At 38.5% G+C, this 22,271-nt stretch overlaps 1 protein-coding gene across 3 annotated transcripts in view; it reads right to left on the bottom strand.

The window, feature by feature from the left end:
* The window catches only part of LOC130918916 (cyclin-dependent kinase-like 5), a 92,867-nt gene that overhangs the window by 68,361 nt on the left and 2,235 nt on the right, over nucleotides 1–22,271 (bottom strand). For all 3 annotated transcript variants that reach the window (XM_057841157.1, XM_057841159.1, XM_057841160.1), the window contains exons 2-3: nucleotides 20,343–20,499; nucleotides 3,807–3,841 (exon numbers count right to left, since the gene is read on the bottom strand). In XM_057841157.1, coding sequence (XP_057697140.1) covers nucleotides 3,807–3,841; nucleotides 20,343–20,379 — 72 coding nt within the window. In that variant the 5' untranslated portion in view covers nucleotides 20,380–20,499. The remainder of the gene's footprint in view (nucleotides 1–3,806; nucleotides 3,842–20,342; nucleotides 20,500–22,271) is intronic.

Raw genomic sequence — 22,271 nt, 5'->3', positions numbered from 1 at the left:
CCTGACTTAAAATGATTGGTAAAAATTGGTTTCAATTGCTCTTTAAGTCTCCTTAGGCAGAGGGTTCACTTACTTATTTTTCACCTTTCTGTTATTGTTTGCATGCTATCCCCATTAAAATATGAAAACTAAAACCACCCAAACATTTATAGGTTATGTGTCTAAGTCCAAAATCACCTAAGTCGGAGTTAACCTTTTACGTACCCCTACATACCCCCAAAACTCAAAATAACTATCCAAAAACATGTATTATACGTCATTGTTCTGTCTTCCCCAAGATGTTGGCGCTAAGTCCTAGCTAGAAAGAAGTGAGCTAAGCTCCGAAATGATGATGTCAGACATCCGTGTGGTTTGCTGACTTTATTCGGCTGCTTATCGCACCAACACTTGCAGAATGAAACTAAAATAAAATGAAATCAAATCAGTCTCATCTTCAAAAACAGCAATTCAAATTTGTGCTTACAAGTAGCTGTTGACACAAACGATAAGCATGTGTCAGCGTCTGCACATCATCAAAAACAATCCAATAAACTCGCCCCAAGTATTTGACCACAATTGAAAACACACAATAAACAGTGTATAAGGTGTTGCATGTGGATGCTTCACAAGCAACAAATGTGCGCGCAGTCCGTCATTTCTGTCACTAGGCTGCTCTTGGCGTCGTAAAGTTGAAATCACGTAAGCCGGGTCGGTTTTAACCCGTGGACTACCTGTATGATATACAGTCCCTGACAAAAGTCTTGTTGCTTATCCATTTTGTAGAAACAATTGCTATCAATGCGGTTCGGTAAGGATTCATACAATTTATTGATGAAGTCATCAGGAACATCAAAGAAAGCAGTCTTGCATGCCTCCCAGAGTTCATCAACATTCTTGGGTTTCGTCTTCCATGCTTCCTCTTTCATCCTACCCATGTCTGGTGACTGGGCTGGCCAGTCCTGGAGGATCTTGATCTTCTTTGCCTTGAGGAACTTTGAGGTAGAGATTGAAGTATGCGATGGATTACCATCCTGCTGCAGAATTTGTCCCTCTTTATGGTTAGGAATGTAAGAACTGTAAGAACTTCACTGTTTTGTGGCAAAAGGTGGATTTTTCAGATGAATCTTCCATTGAATTACACCACAGTCGCCACAAATATTGCAGGAGACCTACTGGAGCCCACATGGATCAGAGATTCACTCAGAAAACAGTGAAGTTTGGTGGTGGCAAATTCATGGTCTGGGGTTACATCCAGTATGGGGGAGTGCGAGAGATCTGCAGGGTGGAAGGCAACATAAGTAGTCTGAAATATTAACAAATCTTAGCTGCCTCTTACATTCCTAACCATGAAAAGGTACCATTTTTGCAGCAGGATAGTGAGCCATCGCATACTTCAATGTCTGCCTCAAAGTTCCTCAAGGCAAAGAAAATCAAGATCCACCAGGACTGGCCAGCCCAGTCACCAGACATGGGTAGGATGAAAGAGGAAGCACGGAAGACGAAACCTAAGAGTGTTGTTTAAATCTGTGAGGCATGCAAGACTGCTTTCTTTGATGTTCCTGATGACTTCTTCAATAAATTGTATGAATCCTTGCCAAACCGCATGGATGCAGTCCTTCAAGCCCATGGAAGTCATACAAAATATTAAATTTGGATCTCATAGCACCACTACCTAATTCGCTTATGTTATGTAACATATTTTTGTATTTGATGTACATTTTTTGTTCAATTTTCACACTACTTTCTGTAGGTGACAAAACTTATGTCTCGCCAAAATTTGACATTTATGTCTTCATTAAATGATAAAACTTTTTTCAGTGAAACAAATATATGTTTGTACATTCAACATCATTTGGGAGGGTCTTAGCTTTCATATGAGCCATTTCTGAAACCAATTGAATACTTAAAAGTCAGGTTATTTGCAATTGCTTCTACAAAATGGATAAGCGACAAGACTTTTGTCAGGGACTTTAAATTATACGATATTATTATACTCAGGGGTGCACATAAGTGGTCCGCATGCGCGCATGCGTACTGGAGGTAGACAAACGCGCTGGCTCTCAACGGCTTCCATACGCTTTTGCGTACCGATGGCTGACCACTGTATTTGCGGCGGACACGAGAAAATAACTTCTCAAAATGTCAAAGAGGCAGGCCACACTGAGTAATTACTTCCGTGTTCCCCCACCCCCGTCAAAAGACAGACAGACGACAGAGACGTCACCGGAGCTCCCGAAAAAAGGACTTTTGCTGAAAAGTGGCTACAGGAGGTACCATGGCTAGAAGCAAATGATGCTCGCACGGAAATGCGGTACAAAATGTGCCGTGAGAATCCCAATGTCGCCGATAAGAGCAGCGCGTTTTATGTAGGGTCAAAGAATTTCAGCTATCCAAACTTTGAAAAGCACGAAAAAAACAGAGCATGTGGAAATTAAGCAAACTATCGATGTCAAACAGGACCCCACTCGCCCTATGGACAAGTGGCGGAATAAAGGTAATGAACAGCGACCTGCACTGACAAACGTGTTTTTGCTTGCATTTTACAAAGCTAAACATGCACGTTCAATGAGGTCTTATGAGGAGGACATCCCACTTTTAAAAAGGCTTGGAGTTAATGTGGGAGCCGCATAATGCCCTTTATTTTGAATTGGTGCTTTTTATTTCTTTATATTTCACTTCAAAGTAATGGCAATTTTGCTGTGCCAGTTGATGTTAATCAAGCATTAATTGTTAATATAATTAATTAAAGTTAATTGGCTCTAAGTAAAGCTTGTCATAAATTTATCGCATCAGCCGGGTCGGCTCTCAAGCTCAATGAGGACCAAGTCACATCTCCAGGTCCTCCTCCGAGAACCTGGGCAAAAAAATTATGCGCACCCCTGATTATACTATTTTAATATAGTAATACTAATGCCGAGCGATCGCTGCCAACTCTCCCCGTCCAAATGGATTGGACATCTATCGCCGTCAATGACAGCCAATTATGAGTGAATACATTTTAAAAACTCCACCCAATTCCGACACTCTGAAAATGACGTGAAACAACGCTGCCAACCAGTCAAAATGGATTGGACGTGTATTGCCGTCATTGCCAGCCACTGGGTTAACACTTAACAGTACAGTATAATATGATCAAGAAATACATTTTAAAAACCCAATCTTTTTCACCCAGATCTCAACCCTCTGAAAATGACGTGATTGGACCAGATTTCCGATCAAGTGTTCGGACTCCATTTCAGATCGTGTGATCAGTTTGGGACATGCCCATTCACCCAATTTGCTGACACTTTTCTCATGTCGTACAAAAGCTAACACCGAATTAGGAGGGGTAAAAAAGCACTGAAATGCTAGCATGAGAAGCTGAGGGAATTTTACACATTTTAATTTTTTTTTGTTGCTCAACACCACAAATGAACTCGAAGCAAAGAATCTTGAAACTACATCTTAAAGAAAAAAAAAAGTGCTCATCATTGTGATTGCAAATGTTCATCAGCTAATGCTAATCAATGAAACGCTAAGCAAACGCAGCATCCCGGAGGTCTGGTGAGGTACTAAATTGGATCACTACTGTAAAGAAAAAAACTCAAAGAGCGTGTTTACTGCAGATCTGTTGTTAGTAGGAGGCAGCCAACCCCCCCCCCTTTCCTCCGTGTTCTGGTGTCAACGCTCAGCTCGTCCTCTTCCTTAAATGGAGTGAGATGACAAGACAAGAGGCGGTAGTGTGGGTCGCTGAGCCACTTTCTGATGCTCAATACGTGCCGGATTATTACGTGTTTGATGCTGTTATTATTCGAACGTACAGAAGGAAGGGATGGGCATGATCTTACCTTGTGTCTGCACTTGAGAACAACACCATAGGCACCTGGAAGGAAGGAGAATAAGGTCAAACGTGATGTAACAGTCGCAAATTGATTTGAAGGGCAGTCAAAAAACATTTATTTTGATTGTCAACGAATAACAAATTATATATGCCAGTAATGTCAAACTCGTTTTGGTTCGCGGGCCACATTCATGACAGTTATAACTTATGTGGGGCGGACCAGTTTATTTTTCGCCAAGTTCACTCACTGGCTGCCACTAGGGGTGGGAAAATATACGTATCGAATAAAAGTTGTGACAAAATTCTGATCTTCGTCAAAATCACACAGATGAAAAAAAGAGTGTCTGCTTTAACTAAAACCAGCCAAACATTTATAGTTTTTCATATCTTAATGAGGATAGTATGCAAACAATGACAGAAGGGGGAAAAATAAGAAAGTGAACCATCAAATTTAATATTTTTATGTGTAAACCAATAACAAAAATATATAAATAAATAAATCAAAATCAAGAATAATATTTACCGTTATTTTCTTTTATTAACTGCAAATAAATATTTTTCCCTTTTTGTTTATTTAAAAGATTCAGAGCAACACTTGGTAAATTTTCAACCTTTATAAAATGTTTTCATAACCTTTGTGATGATATGTCAACTGGCAACTAAAGTGGTATGAAAAAGTATCTGTCCCTGAAAATCAACATCAAATGTGATCTGATCTTTGTCAAAATCACACAGATGAAAAAACAGTGTCGGCTTTAACTAAAACCACCCAAACATGTATAGGTTTTCATATCGTAATGAGGATAGCATGCAAACAATGACAGAAGGGGGAAAAATAAGTAAGTGAACCATCACATTTAATATTTTTATGTGTAAACCAGACATGTCCAAAGTCCGGCCCGGGGGCCAAATGCGGCCCGTGGTCAAATTTCATCCGGCCCCAAGCCTCTGTCCTAAAATCAATAACGTCTGGCCCGCACACAGACTTAATAAATTGGTCAGCAGTACTGCTACCAGCATATGAAGTAGTTTACACACTAAATGCTGCTCCTCATTTACCCACTAAAAGGCAGCAGCACTCGAAGCTACATTACCCCATGTGACCCTTTACTCCTAATTTTCTAAAATGACGACAATCAACAAAAAAAAGAAAGTTGACTGTGATGGCTGACGCTTCAAGGAAAGGTGGAATTTGGACTATTTCTTCACAAAAATATGCAACAACTGTGTCCGCCTCATTTGCAAAGAGACAGTCACTGTTTTTAAAGAGTTCAATGTGAGGCGATATTACCAAACAAGACACGCTGACATGTACGACAAGATTACAGGGAAGATACATTGTGAAAATTTTTTAATCGAGTTAATCACAGCTTAAAAATTAATTAATCGTAATTAATCGCAACTCAAACATTCTATAAAATATGCCATATTTTTCTGTAAATTATTGTTCGAACGGAAAGATAAGACACAAGACGGATATATACATTCAACGTACTGTACATAAATACTGTATTTGTTTATTATAACAATAAATCAACATTAACATTATTAACATTCTGTTGAAGCGATCCATGGATAGAAAGACTTGTAGTTCTTAAAAGATAAATGTTAGTACAAGTTATAGAAATTTTATATGAAAACCCCTCTTAATGTTTTCGTTTTAATAAAGTTTGTAAAATTTTCAATCAAAAAATAAACTAGTAGCTCGCCATTGTTGATATCAATAATAATTATGGTGCTGAAGCCTGAAACCCATAAAATCAGTTGCACCCAAGCGCCTGCAGAGAGCGGAAAAATACCAAAAAAAAAAACACAAGTAACAAGTGGAAATGACACTTTGCATTCATTTTAATCTGTTTGAGCGGGGCATGTGCATTAAATACATCAAATATTTTAACGTGATTAATTTTTTAAAAAATTTATTAATGCCCGTTAACGCGATAATTTTGACAGCCCTAATTGTTCTACGTAAAAAAAACGTCAGCCAAGGTCGGCCCAAATCTGGCCCTCTTTGCAAAAAGTTTGGACACCCCTGGTGTAAACCAATAAGAAAAATATATAATCAAATCAAAATCAAGAATAATATTTACAGTTATTTTCTTTTATTAACTGAAAATAAATATTTTTCCCTTTTTGTTCATTTAATTAAAAGATTCAAAGCAACACTAGGTAACTTTTCAACCTTTACAAAATATTTTTATAACTTCTGTGATGATATGTCAACTGGCAACTACAGTGGTATGAAAAAGTATCTGAACCTTTTGAGAATTTCTCACATTTCTACATAAAATCAACATCAAATGTGATCTGATCTTTGTAAAATCACACAGATGAAAAAAGTGTCGGCTTTAACTAAAACCACCCAAACTATCTTAATGAGGACAGTACGTAAACAATGACAGAAGGGGGAAAAATAAGTAAGTGAACCATCACATTTAATATTTTGTGGCCCGCCCCTTTGGCAGCAATAACCTCAACCAAACGCTTCCTGTAGCTGCAGATTAGTCTGGCTCATCGATCAGGACTAATCTTGGCCCATTCTTCTCTGCAAATCTGCGTTAATGCAGAAAAATTCCTGGGATGTCTAGCATGAATCATTGTCTATAGGTTATGCCACAGCATCTCAATGGGGTTGAAGTCTGGAATTTGACTTGGCCACTCCAGAACGTGTATTTTGTTCTTCTGAAAATCATCAAAAAGTAACTACTCTCACCCTTTCTCTCGTGGAAAAATGTGTGAGCACTGTGTGCTTTTGCCGCGTCATCGAGCAGGAGATGCTTGCAGTTTTATGAGATTTTTTTTTTTTTCGCCGGTCTGTGTTGGCATGACAACAACACCAGCGGCAACACTTTTACATACACTCGCTGGCCGCAACATTAGGTACCACGTTCACTGTGGAATTGCCTCTGAGGGAGATATCAATTGAACATTATAGAGACGATCCTGCAGGCGATGATTGATGATGTCATTACTGTGGAGTTACACATTCCTCCAAATTTGACTAACAAGGCTGAGACGCATCTTCGTATCATAATTTCAACTCTATGTGATTGGAAAATCATTTTCAGAGGATCGAAATCAGGGGAAAATGATCGGGTTTATAAGTTTTTACTTGGTTTTATTGGAGGCGGGGGGTTGGGGGGGGTTGCCTTTGCGCATTTAACAAGTAAAAAACAAAAAAAAAAATTAGGTCACGTTCCAAACACGGAACCCGTTTCAGTCCAAATTTTTTTGGTATGCTACCTAAATTAACGCACATATTAGTTATGTTTTAGCTAAGCTAACAGCTAGTGAAATAGAGAAATCCAAATAATCAAGCAAACTTTATCTTAAAAAAAAAAAAGGATACCTTGATAAAAATGTAGGTTTTTAGGACAGGTATTGCTATGTGATTAATTAATTATTAAGCGTACAGTATATTCTTTTTTTTTTTTTTTTTAAATCAAGTCCCACTCCTAATTTTTATTTTCACTTTTTAAGGGCTACATAATGTAACACGTGCAAATAGGAACGTTGCACGCCAAAGAAACCACCCTAACGATGCTTTCAAGGGTGCACACTAGCGGATAGCCTTGGCTTGTGTCTAACCTTGGCTAGCGTCTAGCGCAGACTGATCGTCGCACACTAAATGTAACTCGTAGCGTTAGCATAGCATTCACTTAAGCATTAGGCTAAAGCCAACGGCGCGCGTCCTATTGAACTCTCGGACAATTTTTTTAACGTATCGTTCTTGGCGTCCAAGTGGGTATAATTCATTTTGAAAATAATGTACCGTTTTCCTGCTGCGTATGTTACCATCACAAAGTTGGCGTTGTCCTTGTCGACCACAGGTGTCAAACCGATTCCAGAAAGGGCCAAGTGGGTGCTGGATTTTGTTCCAACCGATACAACGCAGAGAGTTAAACCAATGAACTTCCTGCTGCAACAAGAAGCACCTGACAAAGTTTAACTGATTACACATGTAAAAGATCTAATTGGTGAAAAGGTGTCCTCTTCATTGGTTGGAAAGCAAACCTGCACCCACTTGGCCCTTTCTGGAATCGGTTTGACACCTGTGTTGTAGACGCTGTGATATGTGCTCGTCGTCTGTCAATGTTCATTCGAAATATTTGGACACCTTTATTTATTTATGTATTTATTTCTAGAGTGATTTAAAAAATTTATAGACGAAAACATTTTTGTAAACTTCTACTAAAATTAGACGAAACTAGTCCCGGGTTTTCGTCAACAAAAACTAGACGAAGACACATTTTGAGATGACTAAAATATGACTGAGACTATTAAGTATTATCGTCCAAAAGATTAAGACGAAAATTTAAAGGTCTGTCAAAAACAACACTGGATTTTAGCGATGTTTTTTGATGCAGAATGAACAGTAGAGGTGCGGAGATTGACCCCTGGGGAACACCACAGCTCGTAACCCATTCCCAGTTCAAATAGACTGGACGTCAACTAGTTAAAAACAAACAAATTCATTGCGGAAGGATTATTGGGCGTCTAACATTGACAATGGCACTGTAAAAGTTGACTGCCATAGTCATGAAGAGCCACAGCAAAAGATCCCTGATCTAGCAACTAGCCTGGGTTTTGGCTTAGTGGTTAGCGTGCTCTCTTGCTACGCTAGCCGCACGAGTTCCAGTCCTGATCTGGTAGAGAAGGACAGATTACATCACCAGCATGGTTTAAACCAGGTACCTCGGTGGCGTGGACCCAGATCGGCAGTGAAGGTTTTAGGGGGTGAGTGTAACGGGTACAAGCAGGTGCATTTGTATGCCATGGAAACCTCCGTCCCGATGCTTTAAGAGCACACACTAGCATCTAGCCTGACCTTTTAGCCTAGTGGTTATCGTGCCCTCCTGCCGTGCTGACCACGGGGTTTTCAGTCCTGACCAGGTCGAGGGGGACTGTTCGCATTGCTGGTGTGGTTCAGACCGGTTCCATAGGTGCCATGACGGTTGTTTCATGGGGGGGGGAGTGTAATGGGTGCAAGCCGGTGGGTTGTATGTCATGGAAACATCCCTCCCTATGCCTTCAAGAAAGCATGTTAGCGGTTGGAGCTGCTAGCCTAGGCTTTTAACCTGGTGGCTATCATGCTCTCCTGCCACACTGACCGCCCTTGTTGGTGTGGGTTTGAGTCCTGACCAAGTCGATTGGAACGGATCCAGTCGCTGATACAGTTCAAACCGGTTCCAATATCAATAAAATAGTCAAGGAGTACACTGTGTTGGTTGAGAGTACTAAATTTTATGCACATTTTTCTAAGTAGTCCAGTCTCAGAATACCATCTCCTCACAAATGCACAAGCTGTGACCCAAAGTAATAATTTATCATATTAATCAGTCTTGTGGATTAGTCAGTTACATGGCCCTCTTCCTGTTGCAATTTCATTAAAAAAATGAGCTCTGGATTTCATCCACCTCGTTATCATTATGTAGCGCCGCTGGAAACTAAAAGCTGCCAATTCACAATTTGAAAGCAGGCGAAGAACCGACGAGCGGCTCGTCATTTGCCCGCTCGCTCCAGCTATCCATCTTTGAAGCGGCGTCCCACCCACGGGAGGACGAGCGAAGGACTGCCAGGGTCGATAACGTCACGAGAGCGCTTGCTCGCCAGTGCTGGTGTCCTATTTCCTTAGCCACCTGTCCTTTTTGTAGCACGGGATGCTTTGATTTGCTATGAAGGTCCAATCTATTGATCGTAGAACAGTTGGCAGTGAATGATCCGATTACAGTGTCCTTGACAGTGATGGACATCTAATACATTCGAACTGCGAATGCTTCCAAGATAATTAAAAAAAAAAAAAAAAAAAGTCATCAGAAAGTGACCCAAAAAACATAAATAAACTGACCTTTAAATGCACTAAAATCAACAGAAGGTGGCCCATAAATGCCCTAAAATCAACAAGAAATGATCCAAAATGTACAAAAGTTACCCTGGAATGCCACAACATGTACAGAAAGTGACACAAAATTAACAATTATATATATTAAAAATCAATTTAAGCTGGGATGACTTCCTGTGAAAGCTCATCTTTCAGTGCCATTGACAGCACTAGATGTCCAATCCAATTTGACATTTGTTCATTCGCCTGTCCCAGTCTCCCACAATTCCACCAAAATTTGGCAAAAGCTTCAGTGGCGCCTCCAGAAATTTTTCATAGAGGTGGCCAGATGGGGCCACTCAAAATCTTGGGGTGGCCAAAACTAAAAGCCATAATTTCAGGTTTTCATTATATTATTGCAGTAAAAAGTTCAGGGGGAAAACTATAAGAAATACTTAAGGACACGGCTACTGATATACTTTGGTGTATTATGTAATATTTGATGTTACTAATAGGGCTGTCAAAATTATCGCGTTAACAGGCGGTAATTATTTTTTTAAATTAATCACGTAAAAATATTTGACGCAATTAACGCACATGCCCCGCTCAAACATTAAAATGACAGCACAGTGAAATGTGTACTTGTTGTGTTTTTCGGAGTTTTGTCGCCCTCTGCTGGCGCTTGGGTGCGACTGATTTTATAGGCTTCAGCACCCATGAGCATTGTGTAAGTAATTATTAGCATTAACAATGGCGGGCTACCAGTTTATTTTTTGATTGAAAATTTTACAAATTTTATTATCTTTTAAGGATTACAAGTCTTTCTATCCATGGATCGCTTTAACAGAATGTTAATAATGGTAATGCCATCTTGTTGATTTATTGTTATAACAAACAAATACAGTACTTATGTACCATATGTTGAATGTGTATATCCATCTTGTGTCTCATCTTTCCATTCCAACAATAATTTACAGAAAAATATGGCATATTTTATAGATGGTTTGAATTGCGATTAATTAAGATTAATTAATTTTTAAGCTGTAATTAACTCGATTAAAAATTTTAATTGTTTGACACTCCTAGTTACTAATGATTTAATGTGCATAGTCCATAACTGTCCAGTCAACATTTTGAGTTCCACAACAATTTTGTTTTATTGGGTTATGTATATATTAGGCAGAAGGTGTACATTTAACAAAACAAAATAATTACTGGGGAAAAACAGGTGCTAGCAGATTTGAATTTGGGATGAAATGCATAATTGATGCTACAACAATCTACGATTTAGTGGCAAGCGGGGTGGCCAGTGGGGTGGCCAACAAATTTATAGGGGTGGCCGTGGCCACCCCTGGCCACCCCCTGGGGGCGCCACTGAAAAGCTTCCCCAGACATTTTTGATTACCCAAATCATTTATAAATGGCAGATTCTACTCTCACAAACACATTTCACTCCTATTGAGTTAAAATCTGACTTGCAAAAAAAAAAAATAAATAAATAAATAAAACTTTTTGGTCATTATTTTTTACCAAAAAACTTCTAATTGCTCAAACTCAAATTGCCTTAACCCTTACTAAGCATGTTGCTGAAGGGCATGACAGTTTCGCGTCTCTAAACCAATAAACACATTGAATTTAGTTGCTTTTGCCACTTCTGGGAGATGATTAGATGAAATGTTACCCATCAAAATCAAATCATGAGGTTTGCCACACCCTATTTGCCATTTTTGGCTCTTTGAAAAATGGCAGACCAAACACCAAACTTCAAAATGGATAACGTACACTGGTATGGAAAAGTATCTGAACCTTTTGGAATTTCTCACATTTCTGCATAAAATCATCAAATAAGATCTGACCTTTGTCAAAATCACACAGATGAAAAAACTGGTTTAAATAAAACCACCCACACATTTATAGGTTTTCATCTTTTAAAGAGGATAGTGAGCGAACAATGACATAAGGTGGGAAAAATAAGTACCGGTAAGTGAATCATCACATTTAATATTTTGTGGCCCCCCCTTTGGCAGCTATAACTTCAACCAGATGCTTCCTGTAGCTGCAGATCGGTCTGGCACATCGATCAGGACTAATCTTGGCCCATTCCTCTCTACAAAACTGCTGTCGTTCAGTCAGATTCCTAGGATGTATGGCACGGGTCGCTGTGTTTAGTTCATGCCACAGCCTGTCAACAGGGTTCAAGTCTAGACTTTGACTTGGCCACTCCAGAACGTGAATTTTGTTCTTCTGAATTCATTCTTCCATTAATGATTGCAAGTTGTCCAGGCCCTGAGGTAGCAAAACAGCCTCAAATCATTATGCTCCCTACACCATGCGTCACGGTGGGGATGAGGTGTTGATGAACTGCTCCATTTTTCCTCCACACATGACATTGTGTGTTACTCCCAAACAATTCAACTTTGGTTTTATCAGTCCGCAAAATATTTTGCCAAAACTTCTGTGGAGTGTCAAAGTGCCTTTTTGCGGACATTAAATGAGCAACAATGCTTTTTTCCAAACAGCAGTGGCTTCCTCCGTGGAGTCCTCCCATGAACACCATTCTTGGCCATAGTTTTACACGTAGTTGATGTGTACACAGGTATATTGGACTGTGCCAGTGATTTCTGTAAGTCTTTAGCAGACACTCTAGGGTTCTTTTTTTACCTCTGGGTATTCTGCGCTGAACTATTGGCGTCATCTTTGGTGGACGGCCACTCCTTGGGAGAGAAGCAACAGTGCCAAACGCTCTCCGTTTGTTGACAACTTCTCTGACTGTCGATTGATGAACATCCAGACTTTTAGAGATGGTTTTGTATCCTTTCCCAGCTTGATACAAATCAACAATCCTTGATTGCAGGTCTTCAGACAGCTCTTATCATCAAGACAATTCTTATCCAGTGTGTGTTTTATAGTGGGGAAGGCAGCTTTAAACCACTCATCAGTGATTGGGCACGGACCTGACTTAAATTGTTTGGTAAAAATTGGTTTCAATTGCTCTTTAAGTCTTCTTAGGCAGAGGGTTCACTTATTTTCCCCCTTCTGTCATTGTTTGCATGCTATACAATATGGAAACTATGGAAATATTTGGGTGCTTTTAGTTAAAACAGTCAGTCTTTACATCTGTGTGATTTTGACAAAGATCAGATCACATTTGATGGTGATTTTATGCAGAAATGTGAGAAATTGGCAGCCAAAGAATTAGCTCATTCACTGGCAGCACAGGTATCAAGTCGTGGTATGACAAAATATTGAAATACCGTAGTTATATATTGTGATACTTTTTATCCCAAACGGTTAGTGATATGCTCCTACCAGGAATTGATGTATCCTTTTAAAAAGGTCAATATTGGGGGGGAAAAAAAAGGAATTAACATGATGCTACCAAAATATTCCACTATAATAGTGTCTCTGTTAAGTCTATGGCTGCCATTGAGTGGGCATGGCAGTTTTAAACCACTCATTAGTAATTAGGCACACACCCCATTAATTGTTTGGTAAAAATTTGTTTCAATTGCTCTTTAAGCTTGCTAGACACCGCAATGTGTAAGTGATTGAACGAAACTACTGTAACAAAAAATAGATGCACTGAATTATTCTGACCAGCAGGTGGGAGCAATGCCCCGCAAATGGTCAACTGATTTCCCATACGAGTGTGTAAAATGTAAAGCCAGAACAGTTCATATCATATTATCGGTCCTATTAAAAATGTTATTGGATTTATCGGGATGACGTCATAATTCCTATTATCAGACCGATAATTATCGGACTAATAATTATCGTGTGCCAGTAATTTATTTATATATTTTTCTTATTGGTTTACACATAAAAATATTAAATGTGATGGTTTATTTACTTATCCCCCCCCTTCTGTCATTGTTTGCATGACAGATGCACTTTTTTTTCATCTGTGTGGTTTTGACAAAGACCAGACCACATTTGATGGTAATTTTATGCAGGAATGTGAGAAATTTCAAAAAGTTCAAATACTTTTTTCATACCACTGTAAAGATCTAATTTCTCACCAAATACATTCACATTAAAAAAAAAAAACCTATGAAAGCATGAAATATCCCCAACCAAAACAAAAAAAGCACTTTGTTCTGGTGTTTAAGAAGAGTAAAAATCAGCGCAGATTTGTTTTTTGTTTTTTTACCCAGCAGAATAACCGGTGGTCATTATTTTTACAAACAAAAACTTGACCCAAAATGTGACCCAGGAAGGGCCCAAAATCAATAAATGCCCCAAAAGCAACAGAAAGGGACTCCCGAATAGGAAGTTACCCGGAAATGCCCCGAAAACAACAAAACTTATAGAAAGTGACCCCGGAATATACCAAAATGTACAGGAATTGACCCGAAATCAACAAGGAAGTGAGCCATAATTAACAATTGCCTGCCATCAACATCAACAGACATAGAATTCATTTAAGCCATTTAAGTACTAGCCGTGAACACTCGTCTTTCAGGAGCGAATGAATGAACATTCCAGTCAACATGGATTTGACACCTAATGCCGTCGATGGCATCCTACAAGTGACATAAAATGTCTAGCCATATCGTAAAAGGACGCACGTAAAAATCTCAAGGACACATACCCGAAACTGAACAATCGTCGGACCATTTTAAAGCGACAATTATAAGCACCAATCAAACGCAACCTTCACAGATGGGCCATATCGTAAAAGTTTGATGATCGATTCGAGAACTGGCTATAAAAAGAAAATTGTGCCAAATAACAAATTGAATGTAACTTTCCTCCTTCCCGTGAGCTGACAGAAGCTGCTTAATTACACAAACACTAAATTGTGCACATGGAGTTTCCATGTGAGCCATTGACACCCATTGACTGACCTTGAGTTAGGAAAAATCTATGAGAACGCTGGACACAATGGAGCAGGCATGTGCCAGTTACTTGTTTCAAGGTTTACCGTGGTATGAAAACATCACGGTTTTAAAACCACTAAAATATTCCTTCATACCATAGTACTTGCCTGGCACAGCCAGACTATTCTCCCTGTATTTTTCAAACACTGTGAGAAATAATCTGGGACCCAGTCCATTAACGGCCTCTCGAGCAAGGTTCAAAATCAATCGCCCAATCAGATTCGTTTATTTGCGTGACGTGTTCTTAAAGAGTAACGTCACTCTTGCGCGCCGAAAGTCGTCTCTACAACAACACAGATGGCGAACGGGAGAATATGTTCCAATCCGTGGTAAAACCAGTTTTAAATTACCAAAAACACATCGAAAAAAGTCATTGACAACAGTCAACATGGCTCACGCTAGCCATGTTGAATAAACTTCTCCATTCTTCGCTCACGCCAATTACTTGTCGCTTTAACAACGTCACGTCTGCCCGTCGCTGATTGGTCCACTCCACTGTCTGTTTGCTGTGGCTTGCTCCGTCCTCGGAATTTGATCGGCCGGACGGTCGCCAGACTCAATCGCTGGAACAGCGTTGAGTCTGGTATACTAGGCAACCATAGTACGGTATTAGCTATTTATTATGTCCGAAAAATGCAATGACAAATCCGTGGCTTGGACAAGCAGCGCTCACCCCTCCCCATCTGGTTGTTGCTCTGTCCTGTGTCTGCCGCTATGATGTAGAATTGACACAATGGCTGAAGGTGTTGAAACTACACCTGAGCTTTTCCCCCCTCAAAAAATAGTATGGGAGTACTTTGGCTACCGAAAAGAAACAGACAGCCACGGCTTACAGGAGGGAGGACAGCAGGACCTCCAATATGATTTCACATTTACGTGACCATCATCCGTGACTTTACATAAAATTAGGGCTGTCAAACGATCAAAATTTTTAATCGAGTTAATCACAGCATAAAAATTAATCGTAATTAATTGCAATTCAAACCATCTCTAAAATATGCCACATTTTTCTGTAAATTATTGTTCAAATGGAAAGATAAGACAAGACGGCTATATATATTCAACATACTGTACATATGTACTGTATTTGTTTATTATAGTAAATCCACAAGATGGCATTAACATTAATAACATTATTTCTGTTAAAGGGATCCACAGATAGAAAGCCTTGCAGTTCTTAAAAGATCAATGTTAGTACAAGTTTAGGGCCGCAGCTATCGATTATTTTAGTAGTCGATTAATCGATGAACCATTAGTTCGAATAATCGAGTAATCGGATAAGGAAGATGAAAAATTAAATTACCTGAGCTCAGCCTCAAACGGTATAATAAATGAGGATCTATGTACAACAAAAGAACAATTGGCTAACTTACATAGCAAAAGTCCGCTAGTTTAAATGCTATAAACTTTTTTTTTTTTACAGTGCTCTCAACAAATGGTTTATACACATATTCCCACAAAAACAGGCTAAATATACCTATAAACTAAATTACAAATGTATTTAAGAAAAAAAAAAAAAAGAAACATTAGCTCAAACAAAAACTTAGCTTACGTTGGTCTTAACAGGGAGCACTTGGATTCAGCCATGTGAAATGAGACAGACTAGAAGGCAGTGTATCCATCCAAATCGATAAAACTAAATGCAAACACTTTCAAAATATACTATTACAACGCCACTTAAATTAAACGAATACTCAAAGCAGCAAAATTTAATTCAAATCTTTTTTGTAATCGAATACTCGAGTTAATCGATTAATCGTTTCAGCACTATACAAGTCATAATAATTTATATTGAAACCCCTCTTAATGTTTTTGTTTTAATAAAATTTATAACATTTTGAATCAAAAAATAAACTGGTAGCTCGCCATTGTTGACGTCACCGAGCGGGGACGTAACATGGGCTCCCTGCCGTTCTTCCATAGCGTCTTTAACTACATAAGGTAGTGATTAAAATACACCACAAGGTGTCAATGGAGAGTTTTAAATTAATTAGCAATGGAGCCAGCCGGTGAGTTTTGTCCCTCGACTAACACCGTAGGTTCCGGGTTCATTGTACCTTACGTTCATTTGATTGCTGGCTTCACAACGTATGAGACCTCTGATAGTTTGTATATTGTGACTAAATATTGCCATCCAGTGTATTTGTTGAGCTAAACGAAATGTTTGAATAGAGTTTGACCAAAGTCTGAGTAAGTTTTATGTGTATTTTGCATAGCTATTTTGATTGGTCAATGCCAGATCTTTTTGCATTGTTGTTTAACTGTGTGAGAATAGGGCCTCATTAATACAGATTGAAGCGCTTTTCTTTTTGTGAACATTATTTTTTTTTGAGGGATAGGAATGTTATTTTTGTTGTGCTTTCACTAAATGATACTTATGTTTGCTGTGAAGGAGTTACCGAAGCTTATGCCAATAAATGGCGCGGTCCAATGAACGCCTGTGTCCACTCGCCTTTCTTTGCCTCTTAGCTCTTGATGTGCAAAAAACGTCAAATATTTCAACGTGATTAATTTAAAAAATTTAATTACCGCCCGTTAACCCGATAAATTTTGGTGGTGCAACGATTAACCGATTAACTCGAGTATTCGTTTAGAAAAAAATATTCAAATTAAATTTTGTTGCTTCGAGTGTTCATTTAATCAAAGTGGCTTTGTAATGGTTCATTATGAAAATGTTTGCATTTAGTTTTATTGATTAGGGTGGATACACTGCCCTCTGGTCTGGTCTTTCACATGGCTGAATCCAACTGCTCCCTGTTAAGACAAACGTAAGCTAAGTTTTTTTTGAGCTAATGTTTTTTAATGCATTCATAATTTAGTTTTTAGGTGTATTTAGCCGTTTTTTATGGGAATATGTGTCCGAACCTTTTGTTGAGAGCATAAAAAAAAAAAAAAATTAAAACATTTTATAGCATTTAAGCTAGCGGACTTTTTCTATGCAAGTTAGCCAATTGTTCTTTAGTTGTACACAGATCCTCATTTTTATATATATTTCTTATAACGTTTGAGGCTCGGCTTAGTTATTTTAATTTTTCATGTTCCTTATCCGATTACTCGATTATTCAAACTAACTTGCCCATCGATTAATCGACGACTAAAATAGTCGATAGCTGCAGTCCTAATAAATTTGACAGCCCTACATAAAATATAAGGTAAGTAAACACTGTCATGACAGTTTCCTACGAGCTATGAGAGTTCATGTCAGCTGTTTCAGTGTGTCTAGTGATGGTAAAACAAATACTGAAACGTAAGCTTGTTAACAAGGCAGATAACGTGGCTAGTTAGCATGCCAAAACCGCTAACTATTTTCCTCTCTACCATTAGTCTATTTTTGTAAAGTCTTCCGCCATTCTAAACATCTGTTCAAAATAACATTTTCATAATATAGCCTGTGGTGTTTTTCTCTCTGATGACTTTCTGTGTTGAGAGAGGGTGTGTGTTTGTAAATAATGATACGAGTCATACACACGCACCCTGTGTCTTGCTCTCGCTCTCCATCAATGTTCAACTAATTAATATTAATAGCAGTAGTAGTATGTGTTTAACATAAAATTAATTTGCTCATATATTGTATAAGTCCAGTTCTATATTGCCAAGGGTTCTTGTTCAAATGTTGAGCAACTTGAGCTGTGGCTGTGGGTTTAGTCTACAAGTTCTATGTATTTAAAATATTTCAGTTATTTATTTTCTGTTATTTTTAGGGCTGTCAAACGATTAAAATTTTTAATCGAGTTAATTACAGCTTAAAAATTAATTAATCGTAATTAATCGCAATTCAAACCATCTATAAAATATGCCATATTTTTCTGTAAATTGTTGTTGGAATGGAAAGATAAGATGGATATATATATTAAACATGCGGTACATAAGGACTGTATTTGTTTATTATAAAAATAACTCAACAAGACGGCATTAACATTATTAACATTCTGTTAAAGCGATCCATGGATAGAAAGACTTGTAGTTCTTAAAAGATAAATGTTAGTACAAGTTATAGAATTTTTATATTAAAACCCCTCTTAATGTTTTCGTTTTAATAAAATTTGTAAAATGTTCAATCAAAAAATAAACTAGTAGCCCGCCATTGTTGATGTCAATAATTACTTACACAATGCTCATGGGTTCTGAAGCCTATAAAATCAGTCGCACCCAAGCGCCAGCAGAGGGCGGCAAAACTCCATAAAACACAACAAGTGAGCGTTTCACTGTACTGTCATTTAAATCTGTCTGAGCGGGGCATCTGCGTCAATTGCGTCAAATATTTTAACGTGATTAATTTTAAAAATTAATTAACGCCTGTTAACGCGATAATTTTGACAGCCCTAGTTATTTTGCTTATTTATTTTAACATTATATTCGTGTTGATGTTCCAATTTAGAAATATGTTTTGAAAAATAAAATCCTGTTCAATGGAAAAAAGGTTTTTGTTTTGTTTTTTTTAACCCAAATATCTCAAAATAACACATTTTAGAGCAATGATTACAATACCGTGGTACCCTGAAACCGCTGTATTTTTGCTTAAGGTTATCATACAGTCAAAATCTCATACAGGCACATGCCTACAATGGAGTCCTTGTTGCTGAACTGTTTGGCTTGAGAATCATCATTAAAAAAATCCCTACTGAGTAAAACAAATTTTCAAAATTGTTTGAGAAATTGTGATTTTTCACTCAAAAACTGTGCGAATCTCAAATTTAAAGCCGTGAAATGCTGCCATCTATTGGGATCTGTTCGTCATCGCGGTTGCTTCCAAACTTGAATTTCACAGACTAGCTGGGCAAGATTTAAATAAAGGGGGGGGGAATGTGTTTGATTTAGTGCTGCAACGATTAATCGATTAACTCGAGTAATTCGATTAGAAAAAAAGCTTCGAATTAAATTTTGCTGCATCGAGTAATCGTTGTAATGGTTTGTTGTGAAAGTGTTTGCATTTAGTTTTATTGATTTGGGTGGATACACTGCCTTCTAGTGGCAACAGTGAATATGACATAACTCATTTAACATGGCTGAATCCAGCTGCTCCCTGTTTAGCGCGACATAAGTTTTAGCTTGAGCTAATATGTTTTTTATGCATTCATAATTTTGTTTATAGGTATATTCAGCCATTTTTTGCGGGAATATATGTTTGAACGATTTGTTAAGAGCATTGTATAAAAAATTTTTTTTTAAATTTTAAAAGAGCATTTAATAGCATTTACTGACTTTTGCTACGCAAATTAGCCAATTCTTCCCTTGTTGTAGTCAGATCCTCATTTATTTATGTTTTTTATACCTTTTGAGGGTAAGCTCGGGTATTTTATTTTTAAAGAAAAGTGCAATTGTAATGTATTCGCATTTAATGCTCTTTTGAAAGTGCTATCTTAGCAAGCCTTTGTTTTACATCTCCTAAAATTTATTCTGCCACACAGTCATTAAATGTTCCTAGTCAGATTACTCGACTATTCGAACTAACTAGTTGAGAGATGAATCGACTACTACAATAATCGATAGCAGCAGCCCTAGTTTGATTAATATATTCGATGCCATTGAATGTGACAGATATCAAAAATTCATTTTGACTGGGAGGGGCAAATTAACTTTTGTTCATTTTCAATTCAAAAATTGTGCTGATCTCAGAATTAAAGCCTTGAAATGCTGCCATCTATTGGGATCTGTTCGCCAACACGGTGGCCTGCAAACTTGATTTTCACAGACTAGCTGATCAATACAGATATGATGGTAAAAATGTATTGATGAATTTATTCAATGCATTGATGGGCAGAACACCCCCCCCATCAAAATGGATTAGACTTCTATCGCCGTCAATGGCACCAAAATATAATCACTCACAATAGAGACTCACCTTCACCCACAATCCCAAGGACCTCAAATTTATTCATGACATCACCGATGTCACGCCTCTTCACAGAGTCAAAGGCTCACGGCGCTCGGGCAGGTGGGGGGCGTGGCCAGCCGCGGGCTCCCGTCAAGTGCCGCACCCCTCGCCGCATGGCCGTCGCCTGCGAAAGCAAATAAAAACGTCCATCTCAATTTAACCGTGTCAAAGTATGTCCTCGGGTGCTCATTTTTAATCAGGCATATCTCCAGACATCTCATTTTGTGCTCCATTTAATTTTCCTGCCAAAATAAACACCCCGGACGCCAAAACACCTGAGCGCCAACCACCACCGCCTATGTGTACTGATGATTAGTCAACACGAGGTGGTCCCGCCTTTCTCCAGGGCCGGAAAAGAACCGCGGATGATTGCGCGGGTTCTCGGCGCCTTCGCTATCAACAGAGTGACTCATGCGTGGTGAGGAGAATGCGAGTCTGTGCAGGGAGCTGAAAATATACACTAGTTTTAACCTTCTCCCTTCATGGCATGAATGCACTTTTTTCGAGGTGAAAGTGGCTCAAAAGGCGGACATTTCTCGAGGGCAACCCAACAAGTATCAGCGATCGGCTTTTTTATTATTTTCATACCGTCAGATGATCTTCCAGAAGTGCATTGCTACCACACCAAAAAAAAAGTATTGTTATATCGTTTGAACATCGCCATCACACGCCGCAAAAGTCCCATTTTTGTTTTCTTGTTTTTTTTTTTATGTAAACTTTAGTTTTTCTTCATAAAAGCAGCAATTGCACAACTGATTTTGTGGAATAATTCGTTTATTTTTCGCTTCATGCCAGCCAAATGTGCTGCAGAAAATTGTTGCTGCACAGGGGAGAGGCGTGTGAGCCTTTTTGGGTTTCAGAAAGTTCCCTTTCACCCCGAAATCGGACAACACAAGTGTGCGACAACTGTGGGACCATTGGACTTCCGAGGAAGTGAGTAAAAATCGTGTTTTGTATTATGTCAAATACTGGGATCATGGCACACGTTTTAATACGGAGGTGGCTTGCATTTTGTGGCTGACATGCTCATCGTCCACCGAGAATGTCACTCGGCCAACGACCGGCGGCTTGTCGCACCCGTCAAATTTTACACCCCATCAGAGATTGCAACTTTGTGTTAAAAATGGCCGCGAATACAGCGATTAGAAAGTAAACACTACAAACTTTATTTAAATAAAAAACTATTTACTAACGTTTGATCATGGACGGACATGTAGAAAGCTCTCCTCAGACACATCCTGCCATGTTAGCTGCCATGTTAACCATACCATTTATTTAGCAATTGGGGAAAAATACTTCGATAAAAAGAATATCCTGTAAAAATATTGGAGTACAGAGACTGAAACAATGACATTTTGAGGCTCTCTTCGTCGCATTTCCCACGTTCTGAATAATTTCCCCTCAATGGGCCGAATTCTAAATCAGATGAAACCATGACCCTGCCGACGTCATTCTCCTGTTGGGAACGCTAGAGCCCTATTGTGGTAGGCGTGGCTAAACGGCAGATTAAAAGACTAATTTCTCATCATCTGCGCTTTGCCATATTGTTGTATATAGTCGAATCGTCTCAAAATATGATTGTAATTCACATAATAATGCTATTTAAGACTTTTTTTTATCCTGTCGGAGGAACTTTAAGTGCTAATTCTTCATTAAAAACACCCTAACATTAAAAATAACATACAGGTCTGAAGTAGTTAGCTCATTTGGTCCCAAAAACGTATAAATATGTTCTACTTTTAATTTTTTCAGTGTCCCAAAGACATATTCATACGTCTTTTACGTTTTGTTTTTTTTTTCCAAAAGAGACATCCCTGGGTTCTGATCATTCAATTGAGCTCCAAAGCACAAAGCTGAAAATCCATTTTAAATAAAGATTGGCATCCCGATCGATCG

The sequence above is a fragment of the Corythoichthys intestinalis genome, chromosome 7, assembly GCF_030265065.1.
Source record: "Corythoichthys intestinalis isolate RoL2023-P3 chromosome 7, ASM3026506v1, whole genome shotgun sequence".
Taxonomy (NCBI): domain Eukaryota; kingdom Metazoa; phylum Chordata; class Actinopteri; order Syngnathiformes; family Syngnathidae; genus Corythoichthys; species Corythoichthys intestinalis.
This window is presented reverse-complemented; position numbering and strand designations above follow the sequence as displayed.